The sequence below is a fragment of the Rhinatrema bivittatum genome, chromosome 3 (genome assembly GCF_901001135.1).
Source record: "Rhinatrema bivittatum chromosome 3, aRhiBiv1.1, whole genome shotgun sequence".
Taxonomy (NCBI): Eukaryota; Metazoa; Chordata; class Amphibia; order Gymnophiona; family Rhinatrematidae; genus Rhinatrema; species Rhinatrema bivittatum.
In genome coordinates, this window is record NC_042617.1 from 416,641,520 (window position 1) to 416,664,978 (window position 23,459).

The window sequence follows — 23,459 nt, forward strand, 5'->3', positions numbered from 1 at the left end:
GTTGGCTGGTTTAGTGGGACTACAGAGGAACAGAGGATCCATCAACAGTCTCTTGTTCATTGTGGGCTGGTGATATTCAGCTGCATAACAAAGCTGATGAATCTGGGTCTCCCTGTTTTCCTCCCTGTTTTCCTGGGTCTCCCTGTTTTCCTCCCTGTTCTCCATGACCATGGGTCATGGAGAACAGGGAGGAAAACTGCCATTTCAGTAGCAACCTGATTGGTCAAAAAGCATCATAGAGCACTTCAGTCTTGGCCAACAAGATGACATGAGCCACTTAAGCAGTTATCTTAGAGAGGTCAGAGAGGAGAAAATGAAAAAAAAAAACAAAACAAAACACTCTTCTCCTCCATATTCAGAAAAAAAAAAAGTGAAAACCAGCAGAGAAATATAAAGACTGATTTCTCCTACCATCTGTTAAAGGTCTTATCTATGGCAGCACTTTGTTTAAAAGAGGTTTCTGAGCTAGGCCCTATCAAAGGAAGGCTTACGTCTCAGTCATGCACCACTATGAGAACTGCTGCCATGTGGCTCTGGCCACACAACTCTTACTTAGCTGGCAATATCACATCTTCAGAAACTGAACAAGCTAAATTCTCTCCAGCACAGTCAGGTGAGCTTTACTACTCTCTTTGATATGAAGAACTTCAGATGGCTGCAGAAATTCACATTACTAGCAGGCAGACTGGATTCTCAGCACAAGCTGCAGACAAGCCCACCTTCTTTCTGAAACTAGTCTCTAGAAGATGGATGATTACAGGTGTCATGTCACTATGAGAAACACATTGGATACACCTTCCTCTCGCCACAAATGTTTGTGGCACTCTGACTGAAGAAAAGGCTGTGTGAAGCATAGTGATGATAAACCATCAAGCTGGGAAATTAAACTGTAAAAATGCATTTATCTGTATTCTGTGCTTTTACAATCCTAAATAACAGTTGTTAAAGCACTTTTCTGAATGAAACCAACTAATTAAAAACTATTGAGAATTAAAAAATATACATCATGATTTTATTAAACTTTTATGGAGAGGACAATACCACCTTGATCCTTCTAGGCTGCGAGTTCATTTCAAATTTCCTCCTTTTGCCTTACCTTCTCTTCCTTTGCTAGTTCTTGCTTTGCTTTGGTATCTGTGGCCTTCACTCCAAGGCCTCTTGTTGACGTTTTGCGCAGTCGAGTTTCTAGGCCACTATAACTCATACCTGGGGCAAGTTCTGACATCCACTGAGCCCGAAACATTTGCAGCTCTGCCTAGAAAGGAAACAGCAGCTCTCTGTGAATGCTGTGTTCATATTACAAAGAAATACATCAGAAAACCCAGTTCACGATTTTCTTTACATCGAGACTTCCATTAGCACAGGGCATGGTCATGAATGACAGTGTTGAGAAAGGAGGCTTTTGAGGATAAAGTCTGCATCAGGCACCCGTGAGGAGCTGAACGGAGACTGGCTCAATTTAAGCATCATAATCCACTGTATGCTATTCTTACAGCCCTCAAGTTCTGCAGTAGCTCAGGAATACATTGTGCAAGAAAGGGTTATAATTTCTGTGGTGCATTTTCATAAATTAGTATATTTTCTATTTAAGAGAATAGGTGGACTAGATTAGAAACTGGATGAGGGATAGAACGGCAGGTGGTAGTGAAGAATGAAAGATAAGCGTGCCTTTGGGGGGAGGGGGGTGGAGAGAAATCAGCCCTGGTCAATATATTTATGAGTGATATTTCAGAGGGGTAAGGAGGAAGAGATTTTCTGCAGATGACAACCAAAATTTGTTGTAGAGTGGGAACTCCTGAGGAAGATGGCAAACAAAATTATATCTGAAAGCTTAAGGAGTGGGCACATGCCTGAAAGTTAAGATTCACTGCAAAAGAGTACAGACATCTGAGGAAGTTGTACACAAGTGCATGAAAACTGGGAAACATCTTGTGTCTGGTGATCTCAAGGTAGAAGATCAATGAGACACTTGTGTGCACAGAGAGAAGCCTATAACCAGAAGAGGGGAAGGTGATAATGCCTCCCTAAAATATTTTGTCTAATTCTGGAAGTCATCATTCCAAATGAATATAGACCGGGTGATGGCAGTCCGGAAAAAAAAAAAGCTACCAAAATGATACAGGATCTATGCTAAAAGTCCTATAAAGTGAGATTTAAGGACCTATATAACCTAGAGGAGAGAAGAGACAGGGGGGATATAATAGAGAATCAGTAATGCACAAAAAGCAAACCACTTTCAGAGGAAAGAATGTGCTAGAATGCTTTAAGTCACACCCTGTGATTCCAAGGGGGAAAACTAAGGAGCAATATCAGGAAATGTTTCTTCAGAGAGGGGTAGTGGATGCACAGGATGGCTTCCCAGGGGTAGAAATCATAAAAAATGGAATAATAATGCAGAGCATCCCAAGTTGCAAAGTGAGGGCAAAGCTAGAGATCAACTGGGCGTCTATGGCAGGGGTGCTCAAACTGGTCCTACACTCCCCCCCCCCCCCCCCCCCATCAGCCAGTCGGTTTTCCAGGATATCCCTAATGAATATGCTTGAGAAATATTTGCATACACAGAAGGTAGTGCATGCAAATAAGTCTCATGCATAAGCCTCATGCGGGATATCCTGAAAACCTGACTGGCTGGAGGGACCTGTAGACCATTTCGAGCACCCATGGTCTATGGCAGCAGCAGCAGGAATGAAATAGGGCAGACTAGATGAGTCTAATGATCCTTTTTTTTTTTTTTTTTTTTTTTTTCATAGAAGCAAATGAGTATTTTATAGAAAATCTTTCAATTTTTTTTTTTTTACCTTTTATTTAAATATAAAAAAGGAGAGGTGGGAGAGGGATAGTAGGGTCAGGCTGCTATGAGCCTCAGGCAACTGAAGAAACTATGACAGATTGGGGGCCTGCTAATCAATGTAGACTATGGACTGATCCTTATATCTTTACTAACTCACTCTCAGGGAATATCTGTGTTGCAATTAGAGTTTGAAGAAAATGCTATCATTGCTTCCTCCTGCTGATAGAAGCTGCATACTAAAGTGGTCACTCCCTCTTTAGAACAAGCAGGCAGGAGGTCCATTCATTATTTAGCTTTAAGAGTATTTATTGTATATAAATATTCACTGCTAGTGGAAGCTATTACTATGCAAGTGTCAGTGTGCACATTTAATAAGAATACTGCAAGATAAGTACAGCATGGCAAATGGTTCTGGCGAGCAAAACGTATGAGCACTAAGACTTAAGCAGTACAAAGAAAAAAAAAAAAAAAAGCTTATTTAATTACAGAGAGCAGCTCATGCTATTACTATTCAAAAGTGTCACCAATACAGATACAAGAAACAGAAAAGAAAGTTTGCTTACTGGATGGGCCATTTGGTCTTCTTCTGCCGTCATTTCTATGTTTCTATGTAAACTGTGTTTTCCGTAGATAGCAGATGAATTAGCCATGCTGTCTGGGTACGTCCATGCCACTAGGTGGCGGAGCTCTCTAAAATCACCCAAAGTCTTTTGGTGAGGTGTTCCTTCCTGCATACCACTTGTGCCTCCTCGAGGCTCCTCAGTCCGTGTCAAAGCAAGACTATATGCAATGCCAGAACTGTCCGGGGAGGCGGGCGGGTCAGCAGTTGAATTAGCCATGCTGTCTGGGAGTCCCCAACTTAAATATTGAGCATGCCAGTGTAAGTAATTACTTGAGGTAACATATTGCTCAATACTATATAAGAGGCGGACAGTACTTATAATCGAGTTGAATTAGATAAAGAAGTGCTCGTCTAGGATTATCCACCCCATCTTTTCATCACCTTCCGTCTGTTTGTCTAAACAATAATGGGATATGAAGGTGTGCAGTGACGGCCATGTGGCTGCCTTACAGATGTCTGAGATAGACACATCGTGGAGATGTGTGACAGATGTAGCCATCGCACGCACTTGATGGGCTTTGGGTGTGGAAGATAGGGATTCCGAACGTTTTTGATAGCAGAAACATATACAGTGAGAAAGCCAGGATGATAATGTTCGTTTGGAAACAGGAAGTCCTGGTGCGTTTGGATTGAAGGAGAGGAAGAGTTGCGAGTGTCTGTTAGAGTAAGTGCGTTTCTTATAGTACGCTAGTGCACGTTTGCAGTCCAATGTATAGAGCACCGCTCACTGTCATTTGCGTGCGGCTTGGGTTGAAAAGTTGGTAAGGTTATGGTTTGGTTTAAGTGAAAGGTGGAGACCATTTTTGGAAGAAAATTAGGGTGCGTACGCAGCGTAACCTTATGGTAGAATTCAAGGTAAGCTGGGTAGTGCACCAAGCCTTGAAATTCGCTGATTCTCCTTGCGGCTTGTGAGGGCAACTAAAAATAGTACCTTCCAGGATACGTATCTAGGGTGACAAGTGTCCAGAGGTTCAAACGGTGGTAACATGAGCTGTTCCAGAACTGTTTGACATCTCATGGTATTGGTGGCTTCCTTAAGGGGGTCATAGATGTAGTACACCCTTCATAAATTGGGAAATAAGAGCATGACAGGCTATCGATTCACTGTTGAGAGGAGTGTGGTAAGCTATCGCACTAAGGTGAACACAAAGAGGTGGTGGCCAGTCCTTGAGTGTAAAGTAGGTGGAGGTAAGTTAGAAGACGTTCCGGCGGACACGTAAGTGGGTCTGTGTCCATTGATGAACACCAGGATGTGTAACGCGCCCATTTGTGCTAGTAGTTTAGTTGCGTTGGTGGTTTCCTGGATGCAATTAGAATGTCTTCCAGTTGATGTGAAATATTCAGATTTTGTAACGTGACCCTTTCAATCTCCATGCAGTGAGATTCAGTGATGCGTGAAGTGGATGGAGCATTGATCCTCGTTGCTGGGTGAGGAGGGTGGGGGCATTCCCTAGAGGAATCGGCTTGCAAATTAAGAATTGAACTAGGTAGCTGTACCACGGTTGACGTGGCCATGCTGGAGCGATGAGGATTAGATCCGAACTGTCCTCGATGCATCTCTGTACTGTGCGGGAGATCAGGGGAATAGGAGTGAATGCATAAAGGAGGCCTTGAGACCTGTCCAGAAGGAATGCATCCTGTATCAATCTGTGTTTGCTGGGGTATACTGAGCAAAAAGATAGACCTTTTGGTTGTGTTCTGTTGCAAAGAGGTCGATCCGGGGAAGATCCCAAATGGAGAAAATTCAATTGGCGACACTTCGATCAAGTTCCCATTCGTGCAAGTGAAAAATTCTGCTCAACTTGTCTGCTTTGGAATTGTTGATCCCGGGCAGATATGTGGCTTGCAAGGAGATTCCCTTGGAGTGGGCCCAGTCCAGAATCTGTATAGTTTCCTTGCAAAGGTTCCATGAACCGGATCCTCCTTGTTTATGTAGACCATTGCTACTTGATTGTCTGTATGGATCATGACGACACGGTATAGCAGGTTGCGTTGGAAAGCTGAAGGGCATTCTTGATAGCCCTCAATTCTCAGAAATTTATGTGATAATTGCATTCCTGGTTGGACCACAATCCTTGAGTTTGTAGATTGGAAAGATAGGCTCCCCAGCCTTTGGGGGGAGGCATCTGTGGTAAGAATTAGTTGATGTCAAGGGGGCCTGAGCGGTGAGCCTTCTGTCAGTGCTGGTGGGGTTAACCACCAGCGAAGGTCTATTTCATGTTGGTCGTTAGGGTCATTGGAGTTGACAAGGAACTTAAGAATTGAGACCATTGAGTTTTGAGGCCCCACTGAAGACAACAAATGTGCAGTCTCATGTGTGGGACCATGTAGGTGCAAGCTGCCATACGACCTAGCAAGGTTAAGACTTGGCGGGCTGAAGTTTTCGTAAGTTGTAATAGGCGCTGAGCTAGCGTAGTGAGAGCTATTGCCAGAGGTTGTGGCAGGAATGCCCTCGTCTTGAATGGTGTCTATAGAAGCTCCTATGAAGTCCAGCGTTTGTGTAGGTTGAAGGTACGATTTCTTGTAATTTAGGAGAAGACCTAGATTGTCTAGGCAAGTTATCATTTGAATTAAATTGTTCCGGAGGAAAGTAGGATTGGGGGCTACTAATAGCCAATCGTCAAGATAGCGAAATATCTGAATCCCCTGTTGACAAGAGGTGTGCCACCACTACCACTAGACATTTTGTGAAAACTGGGTGCGGAGGAAAGATCGAACGGGAGAACCTTGTATTGAAAAAAAGTCTCTCTTCTGCTTGAAAACAGAGGTAAGTCCAAGAATTGGGATGCATTGGTATATGAGCGTATGCATCTTTTAGATCTATGGAGCACATCCAGTCCCTGGGCTGTAGGAAGGGAAGAATAGATTTGAGAGAAAGGGAAAAAAGCTGGTGTATATTAACTGACTGCAATAAAAAAAAATTTTATTTTTCAAATTATTGAAAATTGTTAAAAGTTGGAGGAAAAGACCTCAGCACTGGAATCTTTTCTGAATTAATAATCAGAGTGTAAACCAGTTGATGCAATCATGGGTCAAAAAACCTCTAATTCTCTTCTTTTATTGGAAAAAATATTTTTTTCTTTTATTTACTTTATTTGAATTTTAAAATGAATTAATAAGTATCAGAACTCACAAAGTTGTATATTTTCTTGATGAATTTTGATGAGCAGAGAATTATGGTCGGCAAAAATTAAACAGATTACTTCTTTATGAAACAATTGCAGTCTCAATTACATTGCCCGGTTAACTTGCTCAAAAGCTGCTAAGTAAGGAAACTATTCAAAACCACCTTCCGAATGGCACTACATGAGTTGCCAAACAATTAGAGTTAAAATTATAAGGCTCATAGAGCTGCTGGAAAAGCAATTCAAAGGAACACTATTTCGTCGACACTAAAGAAGTTGCAATAAGAATAGTTGAAACATTTTTCAATGGCTCCGTGTGGATTGCTTATGAATCAAAGACAGTCACACTGGCACTTAAAAAGTTGCCACAAAAGCAGTTTGAAACATGTTTTCAATAGCTCTGTATAAGCTGCTTGTGAATCAAGATTTACTTATCTTGGATGTACGTTTCGCAGGGCAGTATCGCATCTTGGTAAATTACATCTTAAACAAAAGACATTTTGTGAAATCTGTGGTTGAATAATTCATTGGTATCAACATTTAGAATCATTACTTACAGTTTCTTGCACAATCAAACTTTTGGTCATCGGTCTTCAAGTCAAATGGCAAGATGCGTGACTGTTAGTTAACTGGTTTTATAGGTTACTCACAAGAGACGTGATGACATGACATAACATACAGGTGTATTCATTAGTGATTCTGCAATACCTCCATTTACTAGGTTATAAGCTAGACCAATCTATCTTGCTATTTAGTCCTACTGGTTCCTCACTCCGCAATCTAAAAATCCACTGTTGCTCTTTACGATACAATTGCCCTGCCCGATCTCCTTATGTGGGGTTTAACTGTATCAATAACAAACCATTTAAGTTGTTCAAAAGTATGGTTTAATTGAGCGCAGTGGGCAACAAGCAGTGCATTTTCCTTGTGATTTTTGATGCAACTTCTGTGCTCACAGATGCGTTGCCGAAAAGATCTTGTGGTTTGACCCACATAATAATGGGAGCATGGACAGACAATGTACACCACATAAGTTGATGCCAAGTACTGAGATGTTTAATGGTAAATTTTTGTTTTGTAACTGTATTCATGAATTTCTTTGTTTGCAATGTTTGAGAACAGATGGAACAATGTCTGCATTTGTAATGACCAATGCATTTGTTTCCTTCTATCGATATCTGATGTTTTTCTTCTTCAGGTAAAAATGCTGGACTGAGAATGTCTGAAATTTCGATTGCGAGAGAAGGCCATGCAAAAGTCCAAATTTTGAAAATCTTCTATGTTCTGAATAATGGACCAATGGGATCGAATGCTTTTAATAATTTGCCTACTTAATGGAGAGTAATGAGTGACACATGTAGCTTGAGTATTTTCATATTCTGTACTGTTTTTAGTATACAGTAAATCTTCTCTATCACTATAAAGAGCCCTCTTGTATCCAGATTTGATGCTTTTATTTGGATAGCCTCTTGCTTTAAATTGTTGCATCAGTTCTAAAGATTTTTCTTTGAAAAGATTTTTGTCTGTGGTTTGGTTTAGATGGAAGTGAGAAACCACTTTTGGGAGGAAGGAGGGGAGCGTACGTAGCTGTATGGATCCCAGTGTGAAGTTGAGGAACGGTTCTCAGCAGGATAGTGCTTGAAGTTCAGAGATGCGACTGGCCGAACATATTGCCACTAGGAATGCCGTCTTCAAGGTTAGGAGTCGTAGGGACAGACCTCAAATAGGTCTGAAGGAGGCTCCCGCTAAGAAGTCTAGTAATAGATTGAGGTTCCATAGGGGTACCAGCCACTTTAGGAGTGGTCAAATCTGCTTGACCCCTTTCAGGAAGCGGGAGACGTCCAGATGAGATGCTAGGCTGGTGCCTTCCACTTTGGCTCCAAAGCAGGCCAACGCAGCCACCTGAACCTTGATGGAGTTGAGGGACAACCCCTTCTGTAATCCGTCCTGCAGAAATTCCAGGATCATGGGAATTTTGACAGTCCACGGAAGGATGTCGCGTCTTCGCACCAAGCTTCGAATATTCTCCATATTCGTATGTAGGTCAGTGATGTGGAGAACTTGCGTGCTCGGAGCAAGGTGTCAATCACCGCCCTCACGTATCCGCTCTTCTTCAGGCGTGTCCTCTCAATGGCCAGACCGTAAGAGAGAATAGAGTTGGGTCTTCGTGGAGAATTGGGCCTTGCTGGAGCAGATCCCTGTGTGGAGATAGAGGGAGAGGGCTCCCCGTCACGAGTCTTTGCATGTCTGCGTACCACGGCCTTCTTGGCCAGTCCGGGGCCACTAGAAGTACTAGCCCCCTATGGTGCTCTATCTTGCGGATGATCCCTCACAGTAGTGGCCACGGGGGGGGGGGGGGGGGAGGCATACAGCAGATCTTCCTGTGGCCAGGTCTGGACGAGGGCATCGATCCCTTGGGATTGTGGTTCTCGTCTGCAACTGAAGAAGTTGGGGACTTGGGCGTTGGACCGGGTTGCCAGGAGATGCATGGCTGGGATTCCCCAGTGGCTGTCTATCAACTGGAAGGCTGGGCTGTCTATCAACTGGAAGGCTGTTGCTGACAGCATCCATTCCCCTGGGTCTAGACTTTTTCTGCTGAGGTAATCCGCAGTGACACTGTCCTTTCCCGCGATGTGGGCGGCTGATCTCCCTTGTAGGTTTGCTTCCGCCCACTCCATTAGGGGATCTATTTCCAGGGACACTTGTTGGCTTCTGGTTCCTCCCTGGCGGTTGATGTAGGCACAGTCGTGGAGTTGTCTGACATGACTGACAGATTTGTCTCGGAGTCTGTGACTGAACCATGTGCAAGCTAGCCTGACCGCCCAGGCTTCCAGTCGGTTGATGTTCCATTCCGACTCTTCCTTGTCCCATTGCCCCTGGACCGTCAGTTCTTGGCAGTGGGCTCCCCACCCTCATAGACTCATGTCCATGGTGAGCAAGGTCCAGGTTGGTGGGGACAGCCTTGCTCAGATGGTCTTCTTGTAGGCACCATTGGAGCTGGTTCCGCACCTCCTCCGAGAGCTGGAGGCGCACGGAGTAGTCCTGGGACACTGGGTTCCACCGTGACAGTAGGGAGCGCTATAGCGGTCACATGTGAGCACTTGCCCATGGTACCACTTCCAGGGTTGATGTCATGAGGCCGAGGACTTGGAGGTAGTCCCATACTTTTGGGCGAAGACTTGTTAGCAGGTTTCGCAATTGGTTCATCAGTTTTCTTCTTGTAGGAGGAAGAATGACCTTGTCTTGTCTGGTGTCGAACCGGACTCCCAGGTATTCTAGAGACTTGTTTGTGTTGACAACCCACCCAAGGTTCTCCAGTAGAGCCTTGACTCTGGTGGTCTCCTGATGACTTTCCTCTGGAGATTCTGCCCTGATCAGCCAATCGTCCAGATATGGGTGTACGAGGATTCCCTCTTTCTTCAGTGTCACCGCTACTACCATCATAATTTTGGTGAACGTCCGAGGGACTGTGGCGAGCCCGAACGGTAGCGCCCAGAACTGGTAGTGGTGGTCCAGGATCACGAAGCGCAGGAAGCGCTGATGCTAGTGATGGACCAGGATGTACAGGTATGCTTCTGGCAGGTTCAGAGATGTAAGGAATTCTCCCGGCTGTATCGCCCCTATGACCAAGCGCAGGGTTTCCATGCGGAAGTGTGGTACCATCAGGTAGCGGTTGACAGACTTGAGGTCCAGGATGGGGCGGAATGTTCCCTCTTTCTTGGGGATGATAAAATAGATGGAATAGTGTCCAGTATTTTGTTGTTGCGTGGACACCGGCGTTATGGCCTTTAGGGCGAGCAATTTGGCCAGTGTGGTTTCCACTGCCGTCCTCTTGGAGGGTGCGTGGCAAGGAGATTTAACAAACTTGTCTGGAGGGAAATTGTGGAAGTCCAGATAGTATCCCTCTCGAATGATGGTTAGGACCCACTTGTCTGCTGTTATCTCGACCCATCTTTGGTAGAATAGGGCAAGCCTGCCCCCTATGGCTTCTTCCTGTGGATGGGTCAGCTGATTCTCATTGTGGGGTGCAGCTGGGGCCTGTGCCAGAGCCGGCTCCCCTCTTGTTGTGTTCGTTCCGAAAGGACTGGCCCCTGCCTGCGGGGCGAGGGGCTTGATTTGTACTCTTGTAGGGTATGAAACGCTGTGATCCTCTGCCCTTAGGTAATCGGGAGAGGGGCGTTGGCTTCTTTTGTTCTTGTTCTCCGGTAGCTGAGGTACTGGGGATTCGCCCCATTTGTTGGCTAACTTCTCCAGTTTGCTTCCGAACAAGAGGGCTCCTTTAAAGGGCATTCTCGTGAGTTTCGCCTTGGAAGTCGCGCTGGCTGACCAACTTCGGAGCCAGAGTTGCCTTCTGGCTGCCACTACGGATGAGACGCCCCTGGCTGAGGTGCGTACCAGGTCAGAGGTCGCATCCGTGAGGAAGGATACTGCTGGTTCTAGTGCTTCGACAGGCGCTGTGGCATTCCTGGTCATGGATAAGCAGGCGCGTGTTACCACGGCACAGCAGGCAGCAATTTGTAGCGACATAGCTGATACGAATGACTGTTTAAGGATGGGTTCCAGGCGTCTGTCCTGGACATCTTTGAATGCCACTCCTCCCTCAACTGGGATGGTAGTGCACTTTGTGACCGCACAAACCATGGCGACCACTTTGGGAAACGCCATGTCTTTGGCTGAGGGTTCCAGTGGGTAGAGGGCTTCTAGGGCCTGTCTGCCTTTGAAACTGGCCTCCGGGGCATCCCATTCCAGGTTGATCAGCTGTTGAACGGCTTGCAGCAGTGGGAAATGGCGGGAGGCCTGACGGAGCCCTCTACTCTAGGAGAAGGTTCGTCTTCGGTTCCCCTGCGGCACCAGTGCCCGGGATGGCGAGCTCCTTCAAGCTGTGAGCCATGAGGTCTGATAGCTCGTCTTTGGAGAGAAAAAACGCCTCATGGTTCAGTAAGGTTCCGTTCCTGGAGGGATTTCCCCTTCCTCCAGGGATTCTTGATCCTCGTCAGAGGTGTCTGTGTCCCCTATGGTGAGGCTTTTGGCGTGTAGAGGCACATCTCTGGGGGGCCTGTAGTTGTGTCATCGGTGGCGCCGGTTGCATGTGGATGAAGGTGTGAAGACCTTTAAAGAATTCTACCCAGGAAAAGGATCCTGGGTCTAAACTGAAAGCTGCTGCGTGCCCAGGGAGCCCTGTTTGGGGGAGGCTCGCACTGGGGGTGGAGAGGTCTGGTGTACTATCGGTGGATCTGGATTCCTGTACTGGCTGGGGAGGGCCTTAACCTGGTTCTCCTAGAGCCTCCTCGCACCGTCGGCACAAGGTCGTGGCCTCTTCGTGCTGTGCAGCTCTTATGTGGCAGACTGGGCAGAGGGCTTGAGCTTTGACCTTCTTGGCCGGTGGTGCCATGGTTTGTGTGCTTAGGGTAGCAGAAAGCCCCATATAATGTGCGCGCCGGGATGCGCTCCGGGTGCGCCGAAGATGTGCGCGTAGGCCGGGATGCACGCTCACAAAGATGCGCGCGGACTGAACTAATGCGCCCGGCACCGTTGGGCGTGCAGCTGTACGCCCGGCCCCCTCGTGCGCATTGATGTGCACACAAGTAAGTTGTGCGCATGGCGATCAAGAGGAAATGGCATCAGCGACCACACAAGCAATATGGCAGCAACCTCGGAGGGTCTCCACGTGGGAGGGACCTCGTATCAGAGCGGGGTCTAGCCCGGACGGGGCTGATCAACCCGATAGCACAGACGTCGACTGGCGATATGTGCGGCTTTCCGAGCCTCGGAGACCGGAGATGTTTAGAAAGTTTTCTACCTTACCTTGTCTCGTTCCGGGTGGTCTCCGGCTGCGGGGGGGAGAGGGAAGAGTACCTTCACTGCCGTGCTCTGCATTACACCCACTGCCTCTGAGCTGCTCCCGTTGCCGGGGGCTAAGTCCACGCCGGGAACCAGCTGCCGGACCGAGGCCTATCTCTGAGGGATCACGGAAATCACCTGAGGAATTCTCAACTGGGGAGGGACCCATAGGTATCACCGCAGGATAGTGGGGCTAGTCTGTAGAAGTAAGATTTCTTCTTGTTTGGAATTTTCTTTGGTTTGAATACTCTAATGCTGTGCAAGCATGTATAGAGTCCTGAACTGCTATGGAGACTGAGAAATACTGAAGAGCAGAGCTTCCTGCAGGGGTATATGTACTGGTGGTGAACGTTTGTCCGAGGATCTTTACAGAGAGTTTTTCCCCAACATGTCCAAAAACGTGGAGTAGGAAAGGTCTTTTGGAGGAAATGAGGGCTCTGGAGGCTCTGGAATGGGGGTCAGAAGGAATACCTGTCTATCCCTATTCAGAACCCAGAAGTGAGAGAACACTGATTCAGAACTCCAGTGATGAAGATGGTGAACGACAAGAGGTCTTCAGTTGCCTTTGAGTATACAACTGGTGTACATCCTCTGAATGGAGGAGTCTGCTGAAAGTGAGTTTTGGGACTAGAATCACTCTGCGGAGATTCTGATAGAGTACCCCATATGAACTACTGGGACTCCTTAGCTATCGAGAAGGTAAAAAAATCTTTCACCAGTTACACTACTTGGTTGAGTGGCTGACATGCCCTCTGACTTGGCATGGGGTGGTGGGACATCCTCTTCAGATACTAGAATGGAATCTTATACGTCCTCCAGACTCCATAGAATTGGAGTTGGAGGTTGATTAGAAATGAGATACCAGAAATGAAATGGGATCTGGTGTTTCTAAATGTTTTGTTGGCGAGAGTGCTCTGGTAAATAGGTGGCAGGAGAGCATATCCCCCTCTGCTCCCAATAATCTTGCAGGGCCAACATACAGCTGTATAGAAAGATCTGTAGCATGATGCATTAGCGTTTCCGAGGAGTTTATGGCTATAGGCATCGAGGATTGATGTCCAGAGGTTCGATGTATTGTGGCCTTGTGCATCAATAGCATCGATGCATTCAAGCCTCTGCTTTTTTGGCACCAGTTGCTCTGGAGGTTCTGCAGAGCAGTTTCTTTCTTCGAAGCACGCTGGCCATGCTTACTCAACCCTGTTTTGCTGACTCCTGCTCATTTCTGGAGGCAGATGAGATTGAGCTTTGGGAGGAGGACCAATCATGGCTTTGCTAAGAATTACACAGTTCTTCCATTTTCCAGGCCCTTCAGCTTTGCTTATGCAATTATATCCATCCATAGTTGTAACAGTTTGTCATGGTCTGGTCCCAGGCAGTGGCAGCAGAGCTCATATCCATCTGTAATGGACATTTTCCTATCACATATAAGAACATGCCATACTGGGTCAGACCAAGGGTCCATCAAACCCAGCATCCTGTTTCCAACAGTGGCCAATCCAGGCCATAAGAACCTGGCAAGTACCCAAAAACTAAGTCTATTCCATGTTACCATTGCTAATGGCAGTGGCTATTCTCTAAGTGAACTTAATAGCAGGTAATGGACTTCTCCTCCAAGAACTTATCCAATCCTTTTTTAAACACAGCTATACTAACTGCACTAACCACATCCTCTGGCAACAAATTCCAGAGTTTAATTGTGCGTTGAGTAAAAAGAACTTTATCCGATTAGTTTTAAATGTGCCCCATGCTAACTTCATGGAGTGCCCCCTAGTCTTTCTACTATCCGAAAGAGTAAATAACCGATTCACATCTACCCGTTCTAGACCTCTCATGATTTTAAACATCTCTATCATATCCCCCCTCAGTCGTCTCTTCTCCAAGCTGAAAAGTCCTAACCTCTTTAGTCTTTCCTCATAGGGAGCTGTTCCATTCCCCTTATTTTGGTAGCCCTTCTCTGTACCTTCTCCATCGCAATTATATCTTTTTTGAGATGCGGCAACCAGAATTATACACAGTATTCAAGGTGCGGTCTCACCATGGAGCAATACAGAGGCATTATGACATTTTCCATTTTATTTACCATTCCCTTTCTAATCATTCCCAACATTCTGTTTGCTTTTTTGACTGCTGCAGCACACTGAACCGACGATGTCAATGTGTTATCCACTATGACACCTAGATCTCTTTCTTGGGTTGTAGCACCTAATATGGAACCCAACATTGTGTAATTATAGCATGGGTTATTTTTCCCTATATGCATCACCTTGCACTTATCCACATTAAATTTCATCTGCCATTTGGATGCCCAATTTTCCAGTCTCACAAGGTCTTCCTGCAATTTATCACAATCTGCTTGTGATTTAACTACTCTGAACAATTTTGTGTCGTCAGAAAATTTGATTATCTCACTCGTCGTATTTCTTTCCAGATCATTTATAAATATTATGCAATAATATTATGCAATAATTGTAAAGCCTGTTGCTAAGTTCTGTTCTGTGTAAACCGACGAGATGTTCCCAACGTTCGTCGGTATATAAAAGTTATTAAATAAATAAATAAATATATTGAAAAGTAAGGGTCCCAATACAGATCCCTGAGGCACTCCACTGTCCATTCCCTTCCACTGAGAAAATTGTCCATTTAATCCTACTCTCTGTTTCCTATCTTTTAGCCAGTTTGCAATCCACTTACTGTGGTTTTTTTCTTGCCAGACATTCTGTAGAAAAACATTTCTATCTTTCTTTGAAAAGGCAGAACTAAAAAGTGCTGTTGTGGGAGCTGCTAAAGCAAGGACATTTTTAAATAGAAATAGAAAGTTATTCAGGGAAAAATTAGAGATATAAACATACACATCTGTGCTGGTGCTCTGACAAAAAAAAAAAGACCGAAGGGGCTCACGAGGCAATGCCTGAGCAATAATTCCCACACCATGATCAGTAAAGCAAAAGCTTCTACTAGCTAAGAGTTGTTGCGCTCGGGTGTGGACCCTTGTCCTGGAGCAGTGGAGAATGGTTTCCTGGTAGGGACCAGGAAGCACCTGCCCCCAGGGGGCAGAGCACTGGAGAAGACAGAGGCTAGGATGAGCTTCACCACTGGAAACCCGAGGTCCCCCCCGGGTGGAGCCCAAAGGGACCCAGGCCGCTTGGATTTAGGTGGGCTTCGCAGAGTCTCCTGGAGAGGTAGTAGACAGGCGTGACCACAGACAGCAGGGGAGCGCAGTCGGACTAGAGGATGTAGGTCTGATGGAGCAAGGAAGACCAGAACAGCGTAGGCGATGACAAGGCAAGGGACAGAGCCAGAATCAGGAGGCGTGGTCAATCAGGCAGAGGTCAGAATCCGGGAGTCAGTCCGAGGAGTAGTCAACGAGGCAGAGGTCAGGTTCTGGAGGTCAGACGATGTCACAAGGCAGGCAGAGGTCAGAAGGATCAAGGAACGAGCCGAAGTCAGTACCGGAGAAACAGTCCGAAGGCACTATCTGGGAGACAGAGGGACAGATGCAGGAACAGAGGGACACTGGAACAAGGCTGGAACAGTAGATCTTGGAACAAGACTGGAACAAGGCTTAGAATGCAGTGACAATCTAGCACACAATACAATGCCGACCCGATTGCCAAGGCAAGGAAGTACAGGCAGCGACTTCCTTAAGTAGTTCCTTCAATCAGGGCACGCCGCAGAGCTAGGACCTAGAAGAGGCGGGGCGGTCCGCGCGAACATAGGGTCGTGGCCAACACAATGGAAGACGCCGAACTCTGGCGGGAGGCCTGGTGCACAGTGGAAGGCCCGGGAACCACCGCCGCGAGATGCCGAGGCCTGGAAGAGCTCGCAGCTGCCGCTGGGGGAGGCCAACCCGGGACCTGCAGAGGAGCCAGAGAAGTGAGCAGGCCCGTGCACAGCAAGAGTGATCTGTTTAGAGACATTGGATGTCACCCACATATAACGGCTAATTCAGCCTTGCTTATGATTGAAAATTTAACTAAAAAAATAAAAACTAAAAGGAAAACATGGAAAAATGTCCCCATGTCCTGAACTGGAATTGTCCATTCTATGGCAGCGGGATACATGCTATTCTGGTATCAGATGTGGAGGGGGGAAGGGGGGAGGAGAGATGGGGTGCAAGTCACTTGAGGAATCAGATTTAATGAGCACCCCTTAGTGCTGTATAAACTTATTATGAATTGCTAATAAAAAAAAAAGATAGAAGCCAAAATATTTTTTCAAAGATATGAAGTGTATTTATATGACAACTAGTGCCACTAGCAAATTAAAAACAAACAGCACACAAGTGGTGACAACTATATCAGGAATTTCGAACACAGAATTTGCATGCCAAAACATATCACATAAGAATTTTTTTTTTTTGGTGGGGGGGGGGGGGGGGGGAGCTGGCAGGAGGGGCAAAGGTTTGCAAGATACTCTTCGTTAAACCTCACAACAGGTTTTCTGCCTGACAGTGCCAGACTACAGCATACCTGAAGGTTAGCTTCAGCAGGTCTGTCATTATCATCAGCTTTCAAGATGTCAGGGTAACAATCTTTATCACCTTCTGCCTATTAAGAGGAGACAAACTTGAGTCAGCAATTATACTCTATGAGACATCAACCTGAGCATGACTGTATAAAGTATGAATACAAGAGAGCTTCCAACTAAAACTTATGACACAAAAAGCTCAACAAAATGCTCAATTAGGCTGTACACATGCTTCGACAAAATTGGTTACAGTCAGCTTTGAAATTGTCACATGACTGCTTGTCTATACAGGGCAAGACAAAGTTGACAACCTTCCTAGTCAGGAGAATGGAAATCTTATTTGCATCATCAGCAAAAGCAAGTTTGCTTACTGTAAACGGTGTTTTCCGTAGATAGATGAATTAGCCCTGCTGTCTGGGTACGTCTTCCGTGCCACTAGGTGGCGAAGCTCTCTAAGATTAGTAAAAGTCTTTCAGCTAGGTGCTCCCTCTTGTGTCTTCCCGCATTTGCCTGAGGCTTCTCAGTCCGTATCAAAGCAAATTGGTCTGCCCTGTCGGAACTGTCCAGGGAAGTGGGCAGGTCAGCATGGCTAATTCATCTATCCACGGAAAACACCATTTACGGTAAGCAAACTTGCTTTTTTCACATAGATAAGCAGCTGAATTAGCCATGCTGTCTGGGAGTCCCCAGCTGTCGTATTGAGCATATGGATGAGTACAGTTTGTTTATTTTCACTCAATACGGGAATTATAGGTGGACAGTTCCTATGTAGGTGTTTTACCTTTTGAATATGTGCTGTACTGCAATATAGTCCGCCCCATGCGTGCATCATCCGCAGCTTGTTTGTCCAAACAATAATGGGATGTGAAGGTATGCAGTGATGACCACGTGGCCACTTTACAGATGTCCAAGAGAAGCACCTCATGGAGATGGGCAACTGAAGCAGCCATTGCACAAACCTGATGTGCTTTGTGTCGTAGATAGCAGAAATGTATACAGTTGGATATCCAGGCGGACAAAGTTCTTTTTGAGACTGGACATCCTGGTGCATTTGGATTGAAGGAGAGGAAGAGTTGTGAGCCTCTGTTGGGAGAATGGGTGCGCTTTTTGTAATAGGCAAGCGCATGCTTACAATCCAGAGTGTGAAGTTTTCTTTCATTGTCATTGGCGTGAGGCTTTGGATGAAAAGTGGGTAAAGTGATGGTTTGGTTAATGTGAAAAACTGAAACCACTTTTGGTAGAAATTGGGGTGGGTGCGCAGTGTAACTTTGTCATGGTAAAATTGGAGATAAGGAGGGTAACGAACTAAGGCCTATAGTTCACTGACTCGCCTTGCTGACGTAAGGGCAGTTAAGAAGAGTACTTTCCATGAAAGGTATTGTAGATGACAAGTGTCCAATGGTTCGAAAGGAAGTAGCATTAGTTGCTCGAAAACTATGTTAATATCCCATGGCACTGGCGGTTTCTTTATCAAGGGACGTAAGTATTGGACCCCTTTCATAAATCTGGAGACGAGGGAATGACACAATATAGGTTCCCCATTTAAGGGAATATGGTAAGCTGCAATGGCGCTTAAATGTACTCTGAGTGAGGCAGTGGCTACGCCTTCGCTGTAGAGTATATGTAGGTAGGCCAGAAACGTTCTGGTGGGCAAGTAAGTGGGTCCATTCCTGTAGTTGAGCACCAGGAAGCTTGGCGTGACCACTTACGTTGGTAGCTGAGCCTAGTTGATGGTTTTCTGGAGGAAACAATTATGTCCTGGAGAGGAGGAGCGATGTTTAAGTTTTGGAAATGGATCCTTTCAATCTCCATGCTGTAAGATGCAGTGAGGAATGAAGTGGATGAAGCAGAAATCTGTTCTCCTGGGTAAGTAGCTGAGGGCTAGTGCCTAGGGGAAATCAGATTGAGAACTGACAATTGTATCGGGTAACTGTACCATGGCTGTCTTGGCCACGCTGGCGCGATGAGAATCAAATCTGCCTGGTCCTCTATGCATCTTTGGACCATACGAGAGATGAGTGGTATTGGAGGGAATGCGCACAGAAGACCCCAAGACCAATTTATGAGGAACGTGTCTCGAGCTATCCGGTGTGGGCTTAGATACACTGAGCAAAAATTCTTCACCTTCCTGTTGCGTTCCATCGTAAAAAGGTTGATGCTGGGAAGACCCCACATGGAGAAAATGCGGTTCGCTATTGCTTGATGTAGTTACCATTCATGGGGGTGAAATATTCTGCTCAGCTTGTCTGCTCTGGAATTGCTGATTGCGGATAAGTAAGTTGCCTGAAGGGAGACAGACCTGTCATGAGCCCATTCCAGAATTTGGACTGCTTCTCTGCATAGGTTCCAAGAACCTGACCCTCCTTCCTTGTTTATGTAAAACACTGTGCCTTGGTTGTCTGTGTGAAGCATCTCAATCTTCCCTTGCCGGGATTCTTCGAAGGCTTGAGGGGCATTTCGTGCAGCTCGAAGTTCCAGAAGGTTTTTGTTGATTGCGTTTCATGGTGGACCAAAGTCCTTGATTCTGAAAGTTCTCTAGGTGAGCTCCCCAGCCCTTGGGGGAGACATCTGTGGTGAGTATTATCTGATGTTAAGGAGGTCGTAGAGGTGATCCCGACAGTGTCGATGGGAGTAGCCACCATTGTAGGTCTCTTTCCATGCTGACCATTAGTGTGATGGGGGAATCGACAGTGGATGAAGGAACAGAGTCCATTGATATTTGAGACCCCATTGTAAACGGCGTATATGGAGTCTTGTGTGAGGGACTACATAGATGCTGCCATGTGTCCCAGAACGGTAAGGATTTGGCAGGCCGGAACAGTCGTGCTGTGTAGCAGGACTGAAGTCAGCATGTGGAGAGCTAGTGCTCACAGGTGCGGCAGGAATGCCTTGTCTTGAATGGTGTCTATATAGGCTTCGATGAACTGTAAGGTTTGTGTTGGCTGTAGGTTTGACTTCTCATAGTTGATCAGAAGACCCAGATTGTCGAGGCAAGAAATGGGTGTGAAGTAGATTGTTTCATAGGAGAGACTGGTTGGGTGCTACTAGAAGCCAGTCATCCAGGTAATGAAATATTTGCACCCCTGACAACAGAGGTGTGCCACCGCTACACATTTGGTAAAGACTCTGGGGGCAAAGGAGAGGCCAAATGGCAGTACTTTGTACTGGAAATGTTTGTCGTCCATCTGGAAGCAGAGGTAACACCAGGAATTGGGATGCATTGGTATGCGGGTATATGCATCCTTCAAGTCCAGTGAACACATCCAGTCAATGGGTTAAAGGAAGGGAAGAATGGACTTGAGAGAAGTTATCTTGAATTTCTCCTTGTGGAGGTATTTGTTGAGCCCCCGTAGGTCCAGTATTGGATGTAGGCCTCCTGACTTCTTGGGAATAAGGAAGTATTGTGAATACAAACCGAGATGAGGTTTCGGAGAAGGTAGTTCCCAAATGCACTTTTGTTGGAGGAGCATCTCGATTTCCCGAAGGAGAGATCCCAATGTGCTGTTTAATGTTTCCAAGGAACAAAGTGTGGGAGGGTCGAGAAGGATGTGAAGTGGAAAGAGTAACCCTCCTTTATTATCGTCAGGACCCATTGATCGGGTGTGATATTGTTCCAGGCTAGGAGAAACCTGGATAATCTGCCTCCTGAGCCGGTGGCGAAATTAGTTCTAAAAACTCTGCTGGGTCTTTGAGGGTTGCGAATCTGCTGGTGAACGGGTCTATCGAGGGCTCTGGCTCGCTGTCGTGGACCTTGTGGTTGGTAAGGCTGCTGCTGGCAGGTTGATAAGGTGGAGGTCTATAATGTGTATGGCTTGTAGGTCCTGTTTTGCTGGACTTCCTGTAAGCAGAGTATTGTCACCTAGATGACGAAGGCTGATGAGGAGACGTCAGAGACAGCACTGCTGTCTTTTGCTTTTTTATCTTGGTTACTGTCTCAGTGAACTTGTCCCCAAACAGATTATCAGGGCGGCATGGCAGATTAGCTAGCTTGTCATGCACATCATCCCTGATGGCGCTGGACCTGAGCCGTGCCAGTCTCCTTGCTGCTATCGAATTTGCCAAGGTCTTGGATGAAATCTCGAACCCTTAATAAATGGAGTGCAGGAGGTGTCCGAGATCCTCTTCCATATTATGGTATTCTATGGGTAGGCTGGAGTTTGAGGATCCCTGCAGTAGATGAGGCCTCAGAGCTTGCAGGTTTTCAAAGATGTATTGCGTGATGAAAAACTGATGATTTTGAATTTTCGCATTAAGCATACTGGATTGATATGATCTCTTTGCAAAATCATCCAGGGATTTTGCATCTCGAGATGGAGTGTTCAAGTGCAGTCTAGATTTTCTCACCTTTTGCATCGCAGATTCAACTACTACAGAGTTATGCGGTAGTTGAACAGTGGAGTAAAAAGGGGGAGTCCCTCATACGATACTTGAGTTTTCCTCGACGTTGGTAGAGTAGAGAGAGGGGTGTCCCATGTTTTCTCCATAACCGTATTTAGCACCTGGTGTTGAGGAAGTGCTATGGGTTCAATAGGAGTGTCACAAATCTTTAGGATCCCCAAACATCTCTTGATGGGGGTCTTGTAGTTTCCTTGTCTCTATGTTTTAGCAGTAAGCCTACCTTTTCCAAGAATTGGGAACAGGTTAGGTCTTCTGGTGGAGAGGCGGGTTCAGGCGGGACCTCAGCTGGGTCGGATGGGTAGCCCATAGATGAGTCTCCTGAGGAAGATGTGTCTAAAATGTCTTCCCTAGGCGATGCAGGCCTCTGTGGTTGGTCCTTTGGTGCTGGCCTGGGAATAGAGGGGTCCTCCAGAAACTGTGGCATCTCCGATGGAATAGGCTGTGGGAGCTGATGTCTCTGTTCTACAGATTGTAGAAATTGCGACAATATAGTTGTTATTTGGGAAATAGCTTGTGAAGCTAATCCTGAAGTAGGTGTGGGAGGCAAGACTTCTAAAGATGGTAGGGAAGCCAGAGATGAAGTAGTACTTCCTGGGCTGAACTACAACTGGTGGAGGTGACACGACCTTATGAAGGTGAAGTCCAGTAGCAGTACAACGTCGAGACACTGCAGATGGTTCCGAAAGCACAAGGCCAAGGATTGTGCGAGGGTGCATCAGGTATTCCGTAAATTTATATGGAATGGCAAGAAGGCCCATGTAGCACTCTCTATACTGATGCAACCCCTAGCCAAGGGTGGCCTTGGGTGCCCGAATATAAGATTACACAATCTAGCCTGCGAGTTACGACATGTTAGGGATTTTATGGAAGGGTCATTATATTACACGCCATCAATCTCTCTTAAGGCATGGTGGGGGGTTAGCTCTCTGAATTATCTACTACAAGTCCCGAAGAATAAGGTACCACAGACCGTACAGACACAACCCCTCTTCCAGGCTTGTAGGAGAGCCTGGACCTATCTATGCAATAAAGGGGGATTACCTTCGAAATTAACAGCTCTCATCACCATTTGTGATCACCCGCTATTTCCCTCCGCTGCTACTACTTCTGTGTTTCATAGGTGGAAAAATAAAGGGACTGATATGGGTATATCAATGCTACGTTAAGGGCTCCGGCCACCTGAAATCTTTTGAGGAATTAGAGGTTGAGTTTATGCTTTTGGCGACTGATGCCTATGCCTATCTGCAGCTTAGTAGTTTCCTAATGGCAAAGGGAAGTGAATTTGAGATATCCCTCCCATTTTGGAATCTTCTGGAATTGGTCTTTACACCTCCTACGACTAGACCAAAAATAGCATCATATAGTAAAAGTCTTCAATCGTGTATGAAATATGATGCACTTACTTTGGCCTATCAGAGGTGGGAAAGATGGGAGGCCTTCACTCTCACTGACCAAGAGTACTTTAATTGCTTCAAAACTCTGCCTAATTGGTCTATGTGTGTGGCTTTTCGAGAACTTCAATACAAATTCCTCAGACATTTCTATTTAGCACAAGATACAACGTATACGATGGGGATAACTAAATCCTCTGCATGTCTCAAGTGTACTTCCCAGGTGGGTACGCTTGAGCATAATTTCTGGGAATGCCACAAGATACAAAACTTCTGGGCAGACATTAGGGAGATGTGCGAAACTCTGCTGGGAACCCCCTTACCAACAGGACCCATGCTGTGGCTTTTTGGAGTGTTACCTGACGCACCTAAGGAGCTCACTGTGTCTCATATACAATTTATCCAGAAAGCAAGTCTTGCAGGTAAAAAGGTCATGTTACTTAAATGGGTCTCAGAGTGCTTGCCAAATCATGAATGTTGGTTCCGGAACCTAGTTCATATGTATACATTAGAATTTCAAAGCTGCCAAGGAAGTTCTACCAAACGTAAGATGGAGATGGAGAAACTATGGGATCCGCTGCGTAGGTATCTGACACCGGAGCCTATTGTATAATTATAAAGACACACAACTGGTGGGGAGGGATGGGGAGGGGTGGACTGGTATATTTACACAGGGTAGGGTTGGTTGGGTTAGGGACTATGGGATGGGGCACATTTCGCTCTGATTGATGCCACTACTCTTACAACCACCCTGTCTGTTGATGTATGCCACTGTGGTGGCGTAGTCTGACATCACTGACCGCTCTGTTTCGGAGTCTGTGGGC

The 23,459-nt window shown here is 46.0% G+C and overlaps 1 protein-coding gene across 3 annotated transcripts in view; it reads right to left on the reverse strand.

Moving 5' to 3' along the window:
• The window catches only part of FBXO9 (F-box protein 9), a 244,069-nt gene that overhangs the window by 204,146 nt on the left and 16,464 nt on the right, over positions 1-23,459 (reverse strand). For 2 of the 3 annotated variants that reach the window (XM_029595720.1, XM_029595719.1), the window contains exons 2-3: positions 16,849-16,926; positions 1,097-1,255 (exon numbers count right to left, since the gene is read on the reverse strand). In XM_029595720.1, coding sequence (XP_029451580.1) covers positions 1,097-1,255; positions 16,849-16,926 — 237 coding nt within the window. The remainder of the gene's footprint in view (positions 1-1,096; positions 1,256-16,848; positions 16,927-23,459) is intronic. The other variant, XM_029595721.1, reaches the window with a different exon arrangement.